Source organism: Sus scrofa, chromosome 9 (genome assembly GCF_000003025.6).
Source record: "Sus scrofa isolate TJ Tabasco breed Duroc chromosome 9, Sscrofa11.1, whole genome shotgun sequence".
NCBI lineage: Eukaryota > Metazoa > Chordata > Mammalia > Artiodactyla > Suidae > Sus > Sus scrofa.
In genome coordinates, this window is record NC_010451.4 from 65,599,243 (window position 1) to 65,620,610 (window position 21,368).

Sequence of the window (21,368 nt, forward strand, 5' to 3'; positions counted from 1 at the left end):
GCAGTTTTCTCTAAGTTAACCTTTTAATATGACTTTTAAAAAATGCATTTGATTTTTTAAAAACCTAGAGAATCTGATTTTGTAGTTCATGTGAAAAAAAAAGAATAGGAAAATTGTTAAAAATCAAATCATCTGATCATCTGCAGTGATTAAAATGGTATCATACCTGCATATGGAGAGATAAACAGATGAGTGTAGTAAAAATCCAGAAAATAGACACAAACACATAAAGAATTTAGTATATGATAAAGATGACATTTCAAACCAAGGTAAAAGGTGAATTCTTCAATAAATGGTGTTAGGAAATCCATCCTATATATTTATAAAGTTATAGTCCTCCCTCCTATGATTTCACAATAATTTCCAAATGAATAGACTATTGAAACATAAAAATTAAACCAAAGAAATCCTAAAGAAAACTTGGGAATGCTTAAATACATTCTTGAAAGAAGAGGCCTAAATATGACAGAAGCAGTAATAAAAGATCTATTTAACTACAAAAAAATCTCTTTTCTTTTTTGGTCTTTTAATTATTTTATGATTTTTTTATAAAAGTTTTTATTATAATTTGATTTACAATGTTCTGTCAGTTTCTTCTGTACAGCAAAGTGACCCAGTCACGCATATATACACACTCTTTCTTCTCACATTATCGTACATCATGTTCTATTACAAGATCATGTTCTATTACAAGTGATTAGGTATAGTTTCCTGTGCTATATAGCAAGACCTCATTGCTTATCTATTCTAAATGTAATAGTTTGCATCTGTTAACCCCAAACTCCCTATCCATCCCATTCCCTCCCACCGCCCACTTGGCAACCACAGGTCTGTTCTCCATGTCTGTGAGACTGTTTCTGTTTTATAGATAGGTTCATCTGTGCCATATTTTAGATTCCACAAATAAGTGAAATCATCTGGCATTTGTCTTTTTCTTTCTGACTTACTTCGCTTACTATGAGAATCTCTAGTTCCATCCATGTTGCTGCAAATGGCATTATTTTGTTCTTTTTATGGCTGAGTAGTATTCCATTTTATATATGTACCACATCTTCTTTATCTGTTTGTCTGTCTATGGACATTTAAGTGTTTCCATGTCTTGGCTATTGTGAATAATGCTACATTAGACATAGGGGAGCATGTATTTTTTTTTTGAATTGTAATTTTGTCCAGATATATGCCCAGGAGAGAGATGGCTGGGTCATATGGTAGTTCTATATTTAGTTTTCTGAGGAACCTCCATACTGTCCTCCACAGTGGTTGTACCAGTTTATAGTCCCACCAACAATGTAGGAGGGTTCCCCTTTCTCTGCACCCTCTCTGGCATTTGTTATTTGTAGTCTTATTAATGATAGTCATTCTGACCAGTGCAAAGTGGTACCTCATTGTAGTTTTGATTTGCATTTTTCTAATAATTAGGGATGCTAAGCATTTTTTCATCTGTATGTCTTTGTTGGAGAAATGTCTATTTAGGTCTTCTGCCCATTGAAAAAACTTTTTTCTACATAGTAAAAACACCATAAATAGAGTCAGAATAAAATAATGATATGGACAGTTTGCATCTCCTCTTCTTCTTCTTCTTTTTTTTTTTTTTTTTTTTTGTCTTTTTGCCTTTTCTTGAGCCGCTCCCATGGCACATGGAGGTTCCCAGGCTAGGGGTCGAATTGGAGCTGTAGCCACTGGCCTACACCAGAGCCACAGCAATGTGGGATCTGAGCCACATCTGCGACCCACACCACAGCTCACGGCAACACCAGATCCTTAACCCATTGAGCGAGGCCAGGGACCGAACCTGCAACCTCATGGTTCCTAGTCGGATTCGTTAACCACTGCACCGCGACAGGAACCCCTGCATCTCCTCTTCTAAAGAGGTAATTTTCCTGTAAATAAAAAGTGTTTTCAATGGATAAGAATAAACCAACTACCCAGTAGAAAAATAGGAAAAGAATAGAACAATTCAAAGAAAAAGAAAGTGCTCAACCTCATTCATAAAAAGAGAACCACAGAGGAACACCAATTTCTGTGCATCAGATTGTCAAAGGTTAAAAAATAATAACACGGCATGTTGGAGGAGTGGGAAACAGGAACTGTTGTAAATTGCTAATGGGAGTTTAAATTGTGAAAACTTCCATGGAGTACAATTTAGCCACATTCCCTTTGACTTAGTAATTCTGCCTCTGAGACTTTAATCCTAAAAATTATTTTGCAAATGTGAGAAATCATACTTGTCCAAAGATAGGAATGGCAGCAATTTTCCACATCCAGTGAGGAGAAACATCCTAAATGTCTATCAGTAGAGAGTTGAGTTAATTGTTTATATTCATGCAGTGGAATACTATGCAGCTGTTAAAAGTAATAAGGCAGCTTTCTATGAATTAATAAAAAAAGATATCTAAGGTATTAACTGAAAAAGGCAAGTTAGGAGAAAATGTTATAGTATGCTATAATTTTAAAATGTGTCTGTGTATGCAGAGACAATCTCTAGAGGGATACACAAGAGTCTGGTAACAGTGGCAGGGGTTGGATGAAGAGGGGCTCAGTGTGGCTGGGCAGCTGTAGGACAAATGTGAGAAATCATACTTTTGCTGTACACCCTTTTGTATATTTTGAGTTTCTTATCATGTGAAGGGATTGCCTAATCTAAAAGAAACTAAAAATTTTTAAGTGTTTAAATAAAAACCACACGTGAGAGTCCTAGAGAGAGAGAGTCCCTGTTCCCTGAGCTCAGACTCAATATCCAGGGGGAGGAGGCACATGAACCAGGACGCAGGAGAAGTTTGATTTTATACTTCTTCAGAAATAGGCACTTAAAGGATCATGGAATTCCAAGGTGAAAAAGTGTTAGCAAGTCTCCAGACCCTCTTTCCTTCTGTGGCAGAGGGAAGGACAATCTGAGAATAAACATTTGCTGAGAAGTCTGTAAGTACCCTCCAGGCAAACATTTAAGCTATGGACAACGATAGGAACTCCCATCATGGCTCAGTGGAAATGAATCTGACTAGTATCCATGAGGACGCAGGTTCAATCCCTGACTTCTCTCAGTAGGTTAAGGATCTGGCCTTGCTGTGAGCTGTGGTGTAGGTTACAGACTCGGCTTGGATCTGGCATTGCTGGTGGCTGTGGTGTAGGCCAGCGGCTACAGTTCCGGTTTGGCCTCTAGCCTGGGAACCTCCACATGCTGCAGGTGTGGCCCTAAAGAAAAACAAAACAAAACAAGAAGATATGAACACCAAGAGAGAGCAGTTTGAGAGCAGGTAAGCAGCCCCCGGCACTCCCTTCCCTCATCAGTTTGATGAGCTTTGCCTTCTTCTTGTCAGCGGAGCATGTGCCACTGCCCACTTCACCGCTCGCCAGTTCAGGCCTCATTCAGGGAAGCCAGCAGGTGTTTGGCTTTCTGGAATCTAGAGGCAGTGCCTGCACTGCCTAGTACCTAGCCACAGTCCCCATCCGTGTCTCAGGGCCACTCTTCTTGCAGCCTAGAGGGTATCAGGTGTCTTTCTTGATCCCTGATTGTCCCCAGAGCATCAGCTGTCCCTCCTGGAAACTTCCTATCCCTGGGTCAGCTGAAGAGTCTACACTCTGGGTTCAAAGCCTCACTTCTTATTTAACCCTGAAGTCCTGTGGAGTGGTGATAAAGATATTGGGGTGATTGTCATCTCACCCATCTTCAAGGGTTCTCTGTCTGTCTTTATAGCTGTCCATCTATCTTCAAATCACAGTTCTCATTGGATCTTCACAGCAACCCCATAGGGCAGATCTGATCCCCAATTTTCAAATGACAGAAAAATATTTATAACAAGATTTGTTTTCCAAGCACTTCCCCACACATTATGTCATTGCAGCACCCAATGCCCTCACATAGGTGAGGAAACAGAGATATAAAAGATGAGAATATTGGTGATGGGTTTTTATTTTTTGGCCACACCCACAGCGAACAGAAGTTCCTGGGCCAGGGATTGTACCTGGCGCCACAGCAGTGACAACACCAGATCCTTAACCGTCTGAGCCACCAGGGGACTCCTAAAAGATGAGAATATTGGGAGTTCCCTGGTGGCCTAGCAGTGAAGGATTCGGCATTGTCACTGCTATGGCTTGAGTTCGATCTCTGGCCTGGGAACTTTCACATACTGTAGGCACAGCCACCAAAAAATGAGAATATTAAAAAGGCAACTGTGGAATAATGGGCCTTTGGGATGAGAACATGTGGGCTTGAATCCTGACTCAAAGGATTCTTTACACTTTGCGTGTACATTCTGTACACGCAAAGGATTCCTCTAGGGTAAAGTGGGGGGTAATGCTATCTGTATCGTTGGTCATGATAATGACTTGTTGTTGGGATTAAATGACTATGATTCAAAAGCGTTTCAAGAATTAGCATTCTAAGATTTCTCATTTCTCAACTTGTTCTATCATTTAAAGTTTATATTGAAAATGTTTTACAAAGAGGAGAGAATAATATAATGAACCCTATGGACCCACCGCTCTCTTCAGTACAGGACCGGTCTTGTCTCAGCGATACCTCCACCCACTCCTCCCTCTTTTGCTTTATTGACCAGATTTCAAAATAATTTCAAAACAAGTAAGTCCCTAACATTCCCAAAAGGTGACTCATGGGTTATTTGGGGGTTTAAAAATATTAAGGGGAGTTTCCATTGTGGCTCAGCAGGTTCAGATCTGACTGGTATCCATGGAGATGGGGGTTCTCATTCAGTGGGTTAAGGATCTGGTGTTGCTGCAATGTGCAGTGTAGGTCAAAGATGTGGCTCAGATCCCACATTACTGTGCCTGTGGCATGGGCCGGCACCTGTAGCTCCGATTTGCCCCTACCCTGGAATCTTCCATATGCTACAGGCGCAACCCTAAAAAGCAACATATATATGTATATATATATATATATATATATATATATATATATATACATATATGTGTGTGTGTGTGTGTGTGTGTGTGTGTTTGTAAGATTTAAATACATTTGTTTCGTTTCAGTCTATTGCAGTCATGATCCTTAATGATGCTCAGTTTGACCAGGGAAACCTTATGCTGGGTAGCTTCTGAGTCCTTTGGCATAACCCTGGTAATCTTTGATACTTTGTTTGCTTTCATAGTGTGAGAAGATGTTCTAGGCTCATTTTATACCTTTGCTGCATGGGATGTTCCTCCAAGGAAGCCTGATTGCTTTGAGAGGGATGGTATATATAGTTCATAATTCAATAGCTAGGAGTACTCATTCCTTGTTTCTGAGCCTTACAGAGCTAGGAAGTGTGTGTGTGTATAGGCAGGCATGCCCACATGCGTGTGCGTGTGTGTCTTTGTGTGTGGATGGGTACATCTTAGATAAAATATATGGAGTTCATCCTGATGCTCCCAGGTCACAATCAGGACTACAGAATCTCTTTTTTTTTTTTTCTTTTTGAATCTTTTTAGGGCTGCACCAGCAGCATATGGAAGTTCCCAGGCTAGGGGTCAAATCGGATCTGTAGCTGCTGACCTACACCACAGCCACAGCGATGTCAGATCCAAGCCATGTCTTCGACCTACATACACCACAGGCCACAGCAATGCTGGATCCTTAACCCACTGAGTGAGGCCAGGGATTGAACCTGCGTGCTTATGATGCTAGTCAGATTTGTTTCCACTGAGCCACAACGGGAACTCTAGGACTACAGAATCTTAATCTGTACAATCTCATCAAGTGTACATTTGTATCTCCTTTCAACAGAAAACTTTTGTCTCTCAATGATGTAAATATTATTACTCATTTGGTTTATCCCACCATACACATACAAAAGTCTCAGAATAATAATAGTAATACTGTACTGTCGTCAATAATATGATTATTGAAAACAGTGTTGGAATTTTTGGAGGGGAGGGTCAGGGGATGGGGCAGCTCTGTTTATTCTTATGGTATATCCCTCCAAGGATATATAGTCAAATTATCACGTTTTCATTTCTCTATGTGTAATTCTGCCAACCAACTGGACACATAGACCTATTTGTTGTATTTTCATTTTAGGGATTTCTTTTAAAAATATTAATTGTGTCTTATAAGTATGTCAAATAGTTACATGTTCTAGAGCAAATCCACAAAACAAGGTTTATTCAATGTCCCTGTTTCCTCCACATCACTCCTTTAAATTTTATTGTATGCTTTATCCTTTTATTGTCTTTTCAATGCCAACTAATGATCCCAATGAATGGCCTAGGGGTCAACTGACTGTCCTCTACTTTTTCCCCATTTAAAGATGAAGAAATGGAGGCACATGTAGGGAAGCTATCCACCTAAATGACGTAACAGGCTGTAACTTAAAACCCATGTCTCCTAAAAAAAAAAAAAAAAAAAAAAAAAAAAAAAAGGAGTTCCCGTCGTGGCGCAGTGGTTAACAAATCCGACTAGGAACCATGAGGTTGCAGGTTCGGTCCCTGGCCTCGCTCAGTGGGTTAAGGATCCGGCGATGCTGTGAGCTGTGGTGTAGGTTGCAGACGTGGCTCGGATCCTGAGTTGCTGTGGCTCTGGTGTAGGCCGGTGGCTACAGCTCCGATTGGACCCCTAGCCTGGGAACCTCCATATGCTGCTGGAGCGGCCCAAGAAATAGCAAAGAAAAAAAAAAAAAAAAAAAAAAACCATGTCTCCTGACATGAACCTTAGATCTGCTTTTAATGTGTTATAGATGTATTTATGGTGAACTCAGCTTGATTGTTTGTGGATGGGGAAGAAACACATAATAGGCCCCCTAAGTAAGGACATTAACAAGCTAATTACGAGTACGTTCTCCCTTGGGTAGAGGAGAGATTCTTGGAGATGTGGCTTAACTCCTCTAGGTGACTGGGGAATCAGCAATTTGATTGTGATGTCAGGGCACCATATACTCTTATGGAGAGAGAGATGATTCTGCTCCCCAAGTCCAGCATGCTCAGGCACCTTGCAGAATCTGGCCTGCTTCTTGCAGAGTGCTTTGAATTTCTGTAAACAAAGATGCCTGCCGTTATGCTATGTAAAACGGTCCAAATGGGTGTGGACAAAGAGGTAATTTCCCCGTGAATGAACAAGCTGCAAAACACAAAGCCTTTTTCTTTTTCTTTCCTAGAGTGACCCTGGGGTTCTTCTTTGTGCTTTGCTTTCTGACAGGTTGATTGACTTATGTGCAATCTGGGACGCTGGAGTTTTCCTTCCCGCCGCCGTCGCTGCAGCCTGGAAGGGAGCCCCCTCTGGTGTTCCGAGAAGGAGGCTGAATGAGGCAGAGACGGTGAGTGGGGACTGGGCCTGGGTCCTGGGTCTCAGAGGTGGGGAGGGGGAACATTCTTGCCTCCAGCCCCTTCTCTTTGATGAGAGAAGTGTCAGACCCCAGAATCCGCTGCCTTCTTCCCACGGTCAGTCACAGAGCCAGACCTCAGGGCTGTCCTTGGCAAGGAGGCTGGCATCAGGAAAGCATTTGTTCCTTTTTCTCCAGCAGATGCAATGAGCCCGCAGCAGCCCTGCCATTGTCCCAACTGTTCACCTCCATTGAAAAACTAGAAAACAGCTGTGCTTGTGACCCGCCTCCCCCCTTAGCCTGGCTTCTACAACCTGGGAGCCGCCCGAGTGACAGCTCCAGCATATGGGGGGCAGTCTGAGAATCCCTCCTCTGGGTGGGACATTGGGCCTGGCAGATGGACAGGGCACAGTAAGAGCTGAAGCTGACATCACGGAAGCCATACCCTGTGTCCAGAGTCTGCATTCTGTTCTGGGATAGAATTTCCTGCTGCTCCCAGCAACTCCTGTTTTAGTCTCAAGACAAGGAGGGCAGGAGAGGACCTGCAAGAAATGGGGGCTACAGTTTTCTTTTCATTTATTTGTCTTTTGTCCTTTTTAGGGCCGTACCCACGGCATATGGAGGTTCCCAGGCTAGGGGTCGAATCGGAGCTGTAGCCACTGGCCTACACCACAGCCACAGCAACATGGGATCCGAGCCGCATCTGCAACCTACACCACAATTCACGGCAACACCAGATCCTTAACCCACTGAGCAAGGCCAGGGATCGAACCCGCAACTTCATGGTTCCTAGTCAGATTCGTTTTCACTGTACCACAACAGGAACCCCAAGGGGCTACCGTTTTAATCAAGGAGTAAGGGGCATTGAATCACAAGCTAGCAGCCTGGAGGCTTCTGAGCTGGGGAAGTCTGACCTGGAGGCCTGAACGGTGTCCGTATTCTTGAGTGTGGGTGTCTCTTCGTCAGAGCTCCCTTTTCAGGATAACTTATGTTCTCCCAAAAAGAGCTGGACATTTGGGATGGAGGACGCAGGCAGGTAGGGATTTGAAAGATGGGAACAGAATATGCTAATGCCGTGGATTTTGGCTCTGGACAAAATCTGGCCCCACTTGCTTTGTGACTCCCGGGAAAGTTTTGAACCATTTGAGGCCGAATGTTCTGCTTTATATAATGGGGATAATAATGAGCATCTCGTTGTAAAGATTAAAGATTAAACATATAAAGAGACCTGCCCTGTGCCTGGCATATAATAGGTTTATATAGGTGTTCAGTAAATGAACGTTCTCTCTCATCATATCAACAGCAGCTCACATTTACTTGTTTTATGAAGGTAGTTTCTTTATGGGTTCTTTTTGGTCTACAGGGTCAGGTTGGGGGAACTACGTTGGAAATCCATCTGACCCCGGGGCTTTTTCACCCGCTCCTTGTTAACTAAATATTGAACTTGAACATACTGACAGTGGTGGCAGGGATACCATTCTTTAGCTTTCCTGTACTTGGAGGACTCTGATTGCAAAAGAAGTATGCCAAGTTATTATAATGGGCATGTAAATACATGTAAAACAGCATGGGAACAGATTCCCCTGGCTGGTGCCAAATCGGGGGTTAGTCCAGCTTTGTGTCACTCTGCCCCCTCTCTTGGCACTTTTTCCTGTGCCCTTCCTACTTTCTATCTCTGAACCCCCTAAGGCCCCTCCACCCTCCTCCCTGGACACATACACGCTGGGTTACCCAACCAGATCCCTAGCCGGGGAACCCGGGAGCTCCCCGTTCTCTGGTGATAGCATCACTGCCCAGCAGCGCACCTGACTGGCAGCCAGAGTCACGCCCTGCTGCATCCCGCTTGATGCAGAGTACACCTGCTCTAGCCTGCACCTCTGGTCACTTCCAATCTCATACTGGTCCAGATCTTCCGTTTCTACAATGTGTTCATTGACCTTAGTTGTGTCATTTGACCTTCATGACCGTCATGTGGTGTGGGCAAGTCTGGTGTCATCATTCCCATTTTGAGCTTGGGTTTATTCATCAATCATCCACAAACTAATTCAGCGACAGAGCTCATACTACAACTCAGATGTCCTGAATTGTGGGCCGTTTTTCTTGCCGGGACACCACACTGCCTCCTCCAGGCTGAGGCCCCTACCATCAGGAAGGGTCAAAGGGACTTTCACACACATGGAGAAGGAAAGCGTTCTCCTGTGGTGCAGCGGGTTAAGGGTCTGGTGCTGTCACTGCAGGGGTTTGGGTTGCTGCTGTGGCGCAGGTTCGATCCTTGGTCCGGGAAATTATACAGCCCCGCAAAAAGAAAGAAAGAAAGGAGTGCATACCTATCTATGGCTATTGAGGGAATAGTAATTTCTGAGAGGAGGGGTGCTGATGCAGGGTCTTTAGAGGCTGATCACCATCACCACTGTCAGCTCCCTGGTGGTGGAGGGGACAGCGCCGAGCATTTCCCACTTCATCCTCCTGAGCAGCCCTGTGAAGTAGGGCCCATTGCTACCTGCATTTCCTAGTGATGGGAATACAGAAAGCCAAAGGAGCATGCCCAGAGCACCCCAGCTGTGAAAGTGCCAGCACCCAACTTCGAATCCCAGCAGTTCCCCAGTGCTGGGACCCACCCAGCTGACCATTTGGGTTTGGGGCAGTGGTATGTTTTCAGGGTAACAGGGCTGTTTCTGAGCCAGTCTCCACCAGGTTCCAGGTAGCATCTAGTTTTGTCTCCCCATTTCAGAAGCAGCAAGTCCTCTGTTTCTCTTTCCTCCTTGCCTCTGACTCTTCTCCTTTTGTTCTGGGCCGCTGCCATCTGGAGCTGCCCCCTACCCCCACCCTCCGGGCCCCACCCCGCCCCCGCATCTGCTCCCAAGCACTCTCCTCCCTCCCTCCCTGCTGCAGCCCCCGCCTGAGACTCCTTCCCACACTCAGACTAATCTCTCCCCTCCCTCCTTCCTCTCCCCCTGCCCCTGGGGCTTCAGCTCCTGAGCCTCCCCAGGCACTCAGAGCAGACACCTGTCCTCTGACGCAAGGTGGAGGAACCACCCAGCGTCCCCAGGCCTTCGATTTCTCACATGGTGCCATTTTGGTTCATTGCATTCACACTCCTCAGCTCCTCTGCCTGTTGCGAAGAAGCCAGACCTTCTCTCTCCAGAAGCATTAGAACAGGCCACCCAGGCCCATCTGGGCTCAGGACACACGGCTCTGGGATGGTTGCAGAAGGACCATGGAGCTGCATCAGGAACTGTGTTGCCGCCCCCTCCTGGCTTGAGACCAATTCTGGGCTCCCGAGGCAGCACCCATGCTAAGCCACCTTCTCTCGGGTGCTGAGATCTGCGGGGCTAGGTGTGGAGACATGGGTGGCGGCAGCGAAAGCTGTCCCCTTCAACAGCTTATGCCACCCAACTTGTTTCTGCTGAGGTGATGCAATCAGTTCTATACGGCTCTCAGTCTTTCCTGCTACCCTCCCAAACCCACCTCTTCACTGGAGGCTAGGCTGTCGATTTTGAAACAGCGTGTCACCCCGTGAGTTTCTGTTTCTAATAGGAGGACCACAGATGGTAGCAAAGGGAGGCCCTTCTACAGACTAGTGTATGCGCTCACTCGGGGCACTAATACAAAGCTTTCCCCCCACACCGCTGGAGCCCACGGTGCCTTTGGTGTAAGCGTCATAGCTGCCAGCACTTTGCACCAGACTTCTAGACAAATGGTGCATCTTATGATGCAGGAGACAACCTTCCCCCTGTCTGTTCCATCTCCCATCCTCCAGGCTCCTGTGTTTTCACATCTCCTCCAGCCTGTAGACGCCTGCCAGGGTGGCAGTTGGATCCAGACCGATGTCTGTGTTGGATGTAAATGCAGAGGGCTGGAGGGAGAGGAGGAACAGATGCTGCTCCCTCCTGCCGTCTTAGTCCTTTCCTCCCTGTGCCTCCTTATCACGTCAGGCAGGAATCTTAAAAATGCCATCGGGGCTGTGCCATCCTTGGAATATCAGCAGCTAGACCGTAATTGACAGCAGGATGGAAGTGGCCTTGAAAGAACTGACCTGGCTGCTCTGGGTTCCACTCCAGCCAGGTACAGTTGACGTCCTAAGTCATGGGCAATTGTGAAAGAAGCTGGCATCAACAAGGGCAGGTTTAGGGTGAGGGTGGGGGACCCCCTCCAGGAGTGTGAAGTGCTGGGGTTAAAGAGGCCAGGAGAGAGGCAGGAGAGAGGGGAGCGCAGAGCTGTTTGGGCTGTTCTAGAATCTTGCAGGAGCCTCCCCTTCATTCTTCCACAATAGACAACACCTGCGCAGGTAACCATACATTGGCTCTAAGAACAAATAACTCTTTGGCCACAGAGCTAACATGTGGTTATTAGCACAGGCCTTGTGTATTTTGTAGATCTACAAAGTACGTTTGTGGGTTCAAAAGTCCAGCTTGTTCAACGCCATGTAGCAAAGCAGTGCACCAGCTGTTAACTTGAGGTGGAAGGGAAAAGGATCAATAGTTTTCAAAAGCCAAGTTTGGACCAGGCCCTCCTTGCATTAGATGCTGTACATATACATTATCGGGTTAATTCATTTGATTAATAATCATCACGGTGGAGTTCCCACTGTGGTGTGACAGGATCGGAGGCATCCCTGCAGCACCAGGACGCGGGTTCAGTCCCCAGCCAGGCATAGTGGATTAAAGGATCTGGTGTTGCCATTGCAGCTGCAGTGTTGGAACTGCAACCGTGGCTCAGATCTGATCCCCAGCTGGGGAACTCCTTATGCCTCAGGGTGGCCAAAAAAGAAAAAAAAAAAAAAAAAAGCAAGTGTATTATCCCACTCAAAAACAAGAAAACTGAGGAGTTCCCATTGTGGGGCAGCAGAAACGAATCCAATGGGAACCATGAGGTTGAGGGTTTGATCCCTGGCCTGACTCGGTGGGTTAAGGATCCTACGTTGCCTTGAGCTGTGGTGTAGGTTGAAGACATGGCTCAGATCCTACGTTGCTGTGGCTGTAGTCGGCAATCTGGGGCTCCAATTCGCCCCCTAGCCTGGGAACCTCCATATGCCGTGGATGAGGCCCTAAAAAAAGAAAAAAAATGGAGTTCCCGTCGTGGCGCAGCGGAAACGAATCCTACTAGGAACCATGAGGTTGAGGGTTCAATCCCTAGCCCCGCTCAGTGGATTAAGGATCTGGCGTTGCCGTGAGCTGTGGTGTAGGTTGCAGACGCAGCTTGGATCTGGCATTGCTGTGGCTCTGGCGTAGGCCAGTGGCAACAGCTCCAATTAGACCCCTGGCCTGGGAACCTCCGTATACCGAGGGTGCGGCCCTAAAAAAAGACAGAAAAGACAAAAAAAGAAAAAAAAAAAGAAAACTGAGGCTCTGCGAGAGAGTGGATGAATTGCTAAAGACCACACAGCAGGTAAATGGCTGAGCTGGGAATGAAACTCAAGCTTGTGGCTCCAAGTCCATGCCCCTCCCATGTGCCCGAGGGATTATAACTTGGCACTTCCTCTTGAAGCTGCATCTCAGAACCCCTGTCTGCTGCCTTTCCCCACACCGAGTCTGCATGGTTCTGCAAAGCTCACAGTCCAGTTAAGGGGCTGGAGGTCATCTCTTTTTCCCCACCCCAAGCTTCTCCAATATTCTTGCTCCCCCCCTTTTTCCTGCCTGAGTGGATCCTATGGTTTTCAAATGGCTTTAGAATTCTGGTCTGTTGAAATGAGGCTTGGAATCCCACAGACTGAGGGTGGAGTAAGCAGCTTAACATGAGTGACGTCGTGAGCAGATGGGTCCAGATGGTGGGTCCTCAGATGGACCGGGGGTCTGGACTCCAAATGGACACTCAGCTCAGAGAGCCTGAGAATGCATCGGTCAGTGACTAGAATGAGGAAGCGAAGGTTTGAAAGAAAGGTGGCTAGGGGGTCACCACCCCTTAGAAAAGCTACTGAGAGAGAGATTGAGGTTTCAGGCTGCTCTTTCCATAGCATCCCTTGTACAGCTTTTGCAATTTATTGTAGAGGTAGGGACTAGACTTGCTCTGGGTGGCATACAGGAACTTAGCCCTAGGTCTTAAAAAAAAAAAAATCAGTATTTAGAGTTTCCACTATGGTGTGTTGGGTTAAGGATCCATTTTGCAGCAGCCATGGCTTAGGTTGCAGCTGTGGCTTAGATTCCATCCCTGGTCCAGGAACTTCTGTATGCCACAGGTGAGCCATAAAAAAAAAAATCAATATTCAACAAAGGTTGTAAATCCCCAAACCTAATTTTGTCTTAAATTTTTTATTTCAAATGATAAATTTTACACTTCTCTTCATAAATCTCATAAATTATGACAATTGTTTGATTTCTTTGAACATTGGAAACTGCATATATAAACTTAATCATTTTACCTTTTAAAGTATCACAATTTTCTAATAGAGTCCTTATGTAATTCTTTTTTCTCATTAATATCTAATTTTATACATATTTTTTTGGCTGTGCCCACAGCATGCAGAGTTCCCAGATCAGGGATCAAACCTGTACCACCACTGCAGTCAGATCTTTAACCCACTGGGCACAGCAGGAACTCCATAGTTCATTCCTTTTTAATGGCTGAATAATATTCCATTATATATACAGGTATACCACATTTTATTTCTCCATCAGCAGTTTATGGACATTGGTTGTTTCCATCTGGGCTATGTCCAGTTATGCTGTGTTATGAACCTTCATGTACAAATTTTTGTGTGGACATATGTTTTTTGTTCTCAGAGGTGGATTGCTCGGTCATAGGGTAATTCTGTGTTTCACCTTTTGAGGAGCCCTAGATCTTTTCATACTAAATCCAAGCCTCCCTTTCAGGCCTTCTACCTTCAGTGTCTGTCTTCTCTTCCCTAGGTCCCTCCTTCTTACCCTCACAGATCTTGGGCCACACACTAGGAGCCATAGGATCATTGTCACACAGGACTCTGCTTACTTCCCTCCAGGCTTCCTTCTTCTGAGCCATTGCCCTTTACTAGCAGGCCCAGGGGAGCAGTTCTGCTAGCCCGGTGTCTTCTTCCCCACTTGGATGGGGGTTGGGGAGCTTCACAGCCCTCCCTCCCCCCTCCCCAGCTGTGAAGCAGATGTGTGCCTAATTGCTGAGAAACTTTCTCCCTGAGGGTAGAAGACAGGGAGATGAGTGAGAAGCCAGTTTTTTTTTTGTTTTGTTTTTTTGTACTTTTTAGGGCTGCATATGCAGCATATGAAAGTTCCCAGGCTAGGGGTCCAATCAGAGCTACAGCTGCAGGCCTACGCCACAGCCACGGCAACACCGGATTCTTAACCCGCTGAGCAAGGCCAGGGATCGAACACGCATCCTCATGGATCCTTGTTGGGCTTGTTATTGCTGAGCCACAACGGGAACGCCAAGAAGCTGGTTCTCGAGTTGTAGAGAGGTAGGGCTCCTCTTCTCTTTCCTGGAGGTGGCAGAGTTCCTCCCCCCACTCGAGGGAAGTCCTGTGTCCTCAGCTGATGTCTCCAAGGTGGAGGTTGTCTTCGTACCCCACGTATAAAGTTCTGTTTCCTTTACAATCTGCTCTACCTGCTAATCTTTATAAGGAGACTGGTTAAAACTTAGTTAACTCTGAGCAGGATCAGAATGATGGAAACTCACAGATATCCACAAACCTTATTGAAGGCAGCCCCTGCACAACATGTCAGAGCAGCTACCCAGCACCCACACTGACTGCATTTGAGAGCCTTTTCCATTCTGCTTATGTTTTCCAGTCTTGCCTCTTGGGGGATGAATGAATAAGCAATAATAATAAGGAGAAAACGCACAGCCCCCAAGAACCTCTGCAAGCTGACCTGGCTGGATTGTAGCACCGATGATGTCCCAGTGTGCCCAGCCAGCCGAGGGGTGGGCTGTCCAAGGCTGGGCTATGGATCCAGCCACCTGTATTTGGGCTGCCTTGCTGTGCCAGGCTAGGATGTGTCAAGCTCTAGTTGGCCTGGGATCAAAGAGACAGAATGAGGCAGCAACTCCACTTCCTCCACATTTCCAACTGTATGGACAAGGATGTTCATTGCCGCACTGTTGTGATGGGAATAAAAATAAATGAAAATAGCTTAAAGGTCCAGTACAAGCAGATGGTTAAAACATTTGTGATCGATGCATGCAATGCAGTTCTGAAGAAGAGTGCAACAGGTCTGCGGGTCCAAGCTCTGCTGACATAATGACCCAACCAGCTATGCCCTGGCAGCAAGGCGCATGCATGCCCACCTTAGAAGGGGGGCGCTTTCTTGGTGGGTGCAGCCTTCTTGTAGTGCCTGGTTGCCTGGAGGCTTGTGAGGGTGCCCTGCAAGCGCTTCATGCCCCAGAGAGCCTGGGGCGAACTTGAGAAATTCACTAGATATTCGTGGTGGGCACCTGGAGGGAAAGGTCTCTTCCTCTTTCTTCTTTCCTCCCTCCCCCCCCCCCCCCAACTTAATGAATAGCCAAGTGGTTCAGGTTTCACCCTATAGATTAGTTCTGGGTGTTGAGCAGGAAACAGCTGTTTTCAGCCAAGTCCTTAATCCTGAACCCAGGTGTCCCCCACCACCCCCTCCCTAGGCGACCCAATTCTGCTGTGGCCCCGCCCCCTGCTCCTGCTGAGACCCTATGGCCTCTGTGAACTTAGTGGAGGCAGGGAGAGGAGGAGCAGAGCCAGGACCGCTATCAATGGTTAAACACAGCCCCTCACTCCTCCCAGATCTCTCCTCCTGACAATGCCAGGGAGCCAAGCATGAAACACAGCCGCCCGAGCAGATGGAGACAGCCCCCCTCCAACCCTGAGAAGGGAGGAGGGGGAAGGGGGCTTGAATCCCATATACAAGGTGTCCTTGGCGATAGGAACACCCTAGAAGACAACTGGTTCGACCCCACATGGAGAAGAAGCGGGGTCTCCCTCCTGGGCACGGGGAGAAGCAGATCTAGAAGCAGGCTGGTGAGTGCTTCCTTTAGGCTGCCAAGTCCTTGGGCCGCTGGAGGGTTTGGCGAGGTTACAGCCCCGTAAAGGGAGGATTGCTCTGGCAGACAGACTTTGTGAAGACGCTGAGACTGTGGTCGTTTTGTGGGGGGGTGGAGGAGAGATGTCATGCTTCCATGGGGCTCCCTGAAGAGGAAGGCAGGGAGCTGCTCCTTCTTGCAGAGACCCCTCTGTCTTCCTCCTCCACTTGCACTCTGTCTCTGGGACGGGCTGTCGATCATCGATAGGGGGCATTTCGAGTTTCCTAGGAAACCCTTCTGGCCTTCAGATGCTTGTGAGTGGAGGGAGAGAGTGGGCTCGGGTCACCATCTGTTGCATCGTTCCTTCCTTGGCATGAGAGAGGACTGGGAGGTGGGGCCCCTAGGTAGGAGGGGCAGTGGGAAGGAGCGTTCCCGCTCCCGCTGCCACCCCTGGGGCAGTCCCTCTGCTGAAGGTGACCTTAGAACCAGGGCAGCTAAGCCGAAGCCCTCAGGATGAGAACGTGGGGAGGCTGGGAACGGAGGTGGCTCTTCTGGGGTTAGGGCCTGGAGTGGCTGAATCCCTAGATTCTGGGAGCCTGTCTATGGGAGGAGAAAACAGGGTGGCCCTGACTAAGATCAGACAAATGCCTGCAAGGGAATGGGAGAGGGTTTCATGAAAAAAGCATGTCTGCTGAGCAGGGTCAGGGGTTACCTCACGGGAGGCTGAATAGATATTATTATTAGGTTATTGCTATTGTCTTTATTATTCAGGCTTATCCTGTATCACTTTTATCCGAAGTTATTTAATCAGAGAATTACAATATATCATTGATGGGATGTGTATCTCTCAGTAAAAGGGAATATCTGATAAGATGGCTCATCCCACCAATATTTATTGTATTGTCTAGTACAGAGGGAGGCAAAGCATGGACCCTGACCTCAGGAAGCTCAGAGTCTGATGCAGGAGATGGACCTGGGGACAAATAATCCCACAGGCAGGAGGAAATGACCCTGCAACAGAGCATGCTGGGGAAATTGCAGCCTACTTTCAGGGTCCGAGTCACAGAGGGCTTGCCCCTGAGGGTCTCGGTGAAGAAGGGAATTTGCACTGTTGAGAGGTAAGGGGGTGGCACTTCCAGACCACGGGAAGTGGGGGCAGGGATGGCCAAGGGAGTTGCCATCTGACTGGTCCTGGGAGTGGTAAAACCATGGGGCTGGTCCTGCAGGAGAAGAGGTTGCAGCCGAGAGCCAATCACAGGGGCCTACGTGGTGCAGAGTGTAGATTTTTGTCTCTTAGGCGAGCTCCTGGACCATTTTTTTCTGCAAAACAAACATGATAGAGGACAACCGCAGGCAGCACACGCACTGGCTCTTTTCTCTCTTCTTCAAGAAAGAAAATGACACTCGTGAGAATGTGGTTGTGATAGCAGGAATCTGAGCCCCTCTGATTTACATTTATGTTTAAATCATTTGCACCTGGTCCTGCAAATGATTTAAACATAAAATATTGGGAATGAATGACTTGAGAAAATCCTTACATCAGAGTCCTGAGTTCCAGCTAAGAGGGCCTGCCTCCCTGTCTGCACAGAGCCCCTTGGCCCAGCAAGGGACCCATCTGAACTCTTTTCAGATCTCATGCACATGGCCCTTCCCACTCCTTATTTTGATGTGTCTCTAGTTCCTCTTTTGTTTCAGCTCCTCTCTCTGATGTCTGAACAGGTTGCTTCCAGACAGCTATAGTAATAAACCCTGTTGTGTGATTTTTTTTTCTTTAATCTAATGCAACATGGTTGAGCTTTGCGTTGGCTCTGTTGGGCTTTTATTATCTCTCTGTTTCCCCACAATATCCTGTAGCAGTGATGTGTGAATATATTTCTTAGTCAGTTCTTGTGGTATTATCCTCGTCATTTCATTAGTTTATTCTAAGAGCTAGTTGCTGGCAAGTGTCCTTGTCACACTAGTCTGTTGCTATATGTATCCCTAGGCGGTAATTCAGGAGCACAGCCTCAGACCACCCCATAGAGCTGTTGTGTTCACAGGGCATTTTGAATTGAACATGTATTTTTTTTAATTGTTTATTTATTTTTTAAATGGTTTTTATTTTTTCCATCATAGCTGGTTTACAGTGTTCTGTCAGTTTTCTACTGTCCAGCAAGGTGATTCAGTCACACATACAATATACATTCTTTTTCTCACATTATCATGCTCCGTCATAAGTGACTAGATATAGTTCCCTGTGCTGTACAGCAGGATCTCATCGCTTATCCACTCCAAAGGCAATAGTTTGCTTCTATTAACCCCAAATTCCCAGTCCATCCCACTCCCTCCCCCTTCCTCTTGGCAACCACAAGTCTGTTCTCCAAGTCCATGATTTTCTTTTCTGTGGAAAGGTTCACTTGTCCTGCATATTAGATTCCAGATATGTGCTATCATATGCTATTTGTCTTGCTCTTTCTGACTGACTTCACTTAGTGTGAGAGTCTCTAGTTCCATCTATGTGGCTACAAATGGCATTATTTTGTTCTTTTTTATGGCTGAGTAATATTCCATTGTGTATATATACCATATCTTCTTATCCTGAATTGAACATTTTTGGCTCCAAGCTCATAATCTCCCTGAACCCCAACTCTTCTCAGGTGGCTGTGGGGTGAGAATGCTGAACCCTAACTGCTTCATGTAGGTCCCCAGTACTTGCCCTTTTGGAGGAAGAATTCAGCAATGAGACTAAAAATAGCGAGGCAAGTAAACTGTTTATTAGGAGAGTAGAGAGAGAAGATAGGTGTGGAGAAAGCACAGGCAGGCTCTGGTGAGGGGAGGGTATAGAGAAAGAGACACAAAGAGAAAGAGCAAGAGGGGAAGAGAGCAACACGTGCTTTGGAGGTGGTTTCCATTACTAGTATATTGGGAGTTCCTGTTGTGGCTCAGTATCCATGAGGATACGAGTTTGATCCCTGGCCTCGCTCAATGGGTTAAGGATCTGGCATTGCCGTGAGCTGTGGTGTAGGTCACAGACTTGGCTCGGAGCCTGAGTTGCAGTGGCTGTGGCGTAGGCTGGCGGCTACAGCTCCAATTCGACCCCTAGCCTGGGGACCTCCATGTGCCGTGGGTGCGGCCCTAAAAAGACCAAAAAAAAAAAAAAAAAATTCCTGGGATGGGGCAGTCCTTCCAGGTCTCTCTGGCCAATCATTTTGCTCTGCCTGGTCTGAAGTCGACATTAGGCCTGACTCAGGGCCCTGTGTGTGTGTGTGTGTGTGTGTGTGTGTGTGTGTGTGTGTGTTTGTGTGTGTGCATCTTTTAGCCAGGATGGGGTCTACGCCTGGGTTTCTGAAAAGTTGACAGGATGTACTGTGGTCTGGGCCCATCCCTTCTCTGACCCCTGAGGAACCTTTCTGCAAATGTGTAGCTCCAGTGCTCTCCTTGACCTCAAGGATGAGAAATGCGTGATCTCTTTATCTTTTATCCAAGCAGGACGCAGCTCCTCCTTGCGCCTGCTGTAACCTTTATCTCAAAGTATCTGTCCACAGGGAACAGATTCCAGCTGCTTGGCTTGGGACCCATCTACCTCCTGCCTCACAACCACTTCCAGACTTTTCCCCTTTCTTTATTTTTGATGCCAGTAATGTGTCATCCTAATCCAGTTTCCCAACCTACAGACCTTGATGCCGTCTTCCTCCTCATCCTCCACTATGCATCAGTCATCAGATTCTAACTCTGTTGATTCTAACCCGGAAACCATCCTCAAATCTCACCTGGCACTCCCACACTCTCTTTCACAACTGCCCAGGGGCACCGGCAGAATCTGGAGCTGGGGGAAGATGAGTGGAGTGACAGGGAGAGGCGGCAAGGTTTGAGAACCCTCACCCCTGAGCTTTGCTCCCAGAGCAGCAGGATGCTGTAGGGCAGAGAGTGGCCCTTGGCTACACCCCAGATCAACCAGCAGATGGGCTGAGCATGGAGAGATCACAGCCCCCCTCTTGGACGTAGGTTAACCTGATAAAGGACGGTGTGTAGTGGAGTCACTTGAACAGTGAGATGGTTCACGTTGTATTATGCTTCACGTTCCTATGCATTATTCATTTGATGCTCACAACCACCATCTGCAGCAGGCAAAGCAGGAATATTTATTTCCATTTTTGAGATTGATTAAAAAAAAAAAAAAGCTTGGAAAACTAGTAATTTACAACAGATAAGGGGCAAGGCAGAGACCTTTCCTTGAAACTTCTTTTCCATCAATTTTCCCTGCCAGGGATCCTGCCAAAGCACTGGGGACACAGAAATGAGCAGGGCAGGGTCTGAGCCTCAAGAATTCCACAAAGAGGAGAAAAAGCTGAAACCAGTGGTCAGCAAACTATAGCCCTTGAGCCAATTCCAGCCCACTGTCTGTGTTTGTAAATAAAGTGGGGGTTTTTGTTTGTTTGTTTGTTTGTTTTTTGTCTTTTTGCCTTTTTTAGGGCGGCTCCCATGGCATATGGAGATTCCTAGACTAGGGGTCTAATCAGAGCTGTGGTGATTAGCGGAAACGAATCTGACTAGGAACCATGAGGTTGAGGGTTCAGTCCCTGGCCTGGCTCAGTGGGTTAAGTACCCAGCATTGCTGTGAGCTGTGGTGTAGGTCGCAGACACAGCTCGAATCCTGCGTTCCTGTGGCTGTGGCGTAGGCCGGCGGCTACAGCTCTGTTTGGACCCCTAGCCTGGGAACGTCCATATGCCTTGGGTGAGGCCCAGGAAAGACAAAAAGACACAAAAAACCCCACAAAAACAAGAGAAAACAAAAAAAGTTTTCTTGAGAAGAGATGGAAAAAAAAAATTCAGGTACATATAGGGAGGCTCTGGGATCATTCAAAAGAATGATCTTTTGGTTTCGTTATGAGAGAAACTTGAAGATGTTTCTCTGCTGAGGCAGGGAGCCAGTTGAGAAGAGTTTGGAAATTCAGAAGAGAGCAGGTAATTTATGGCCTGGGTCCCTGCCAAGGAGTGGTACTGAGTCCAAGCAGAGACGGGCAGTAAGTGGGAGGGATGCTTTTTTAATACACAAAGCAGAGGTAAGGTGTTCCCGTCATGGCTCATCGGTAATGAACCCAACTAGGGTCCATGAGGATGCTGGTTCGATCCCTGGCCTCACTCAGTGGGTTAGGGATCCAGCGTTGGCATGAGCTGTGGTGCAGGTCACAGATGTTGCTCAGATCCTGTGTTGCTGTGGTG

The 21,368-nt window shown here is 46.8% G+C and overlaps 1 protein-coding gene across 40 annotated transcripts in view; it reads left to right on the forward strand.

Annotated features, from left to right (window-relative positions):
* The window catches only part of NFASC (neurofascin), a 213,048-nt gene that overhangs the window by 96,678 nt on the left and 95,002 nt on the right, over positions 1-21,368 (forward strand). For all 40 annotated transcript variants that reach the window (XM_021063237.1, XM_021063254.1, XM_021063265.1 and 37 more), the window contains exon 2: positions 7,127-7,244. In XM_021063237.1, coding sequence (XP_020918896.1) covers positions 7,127-7,244 — 118 coding nt within the window. The remainder of the gene's footprint in view (positions 1-7,126; positions 7,245-21,368) is intronic.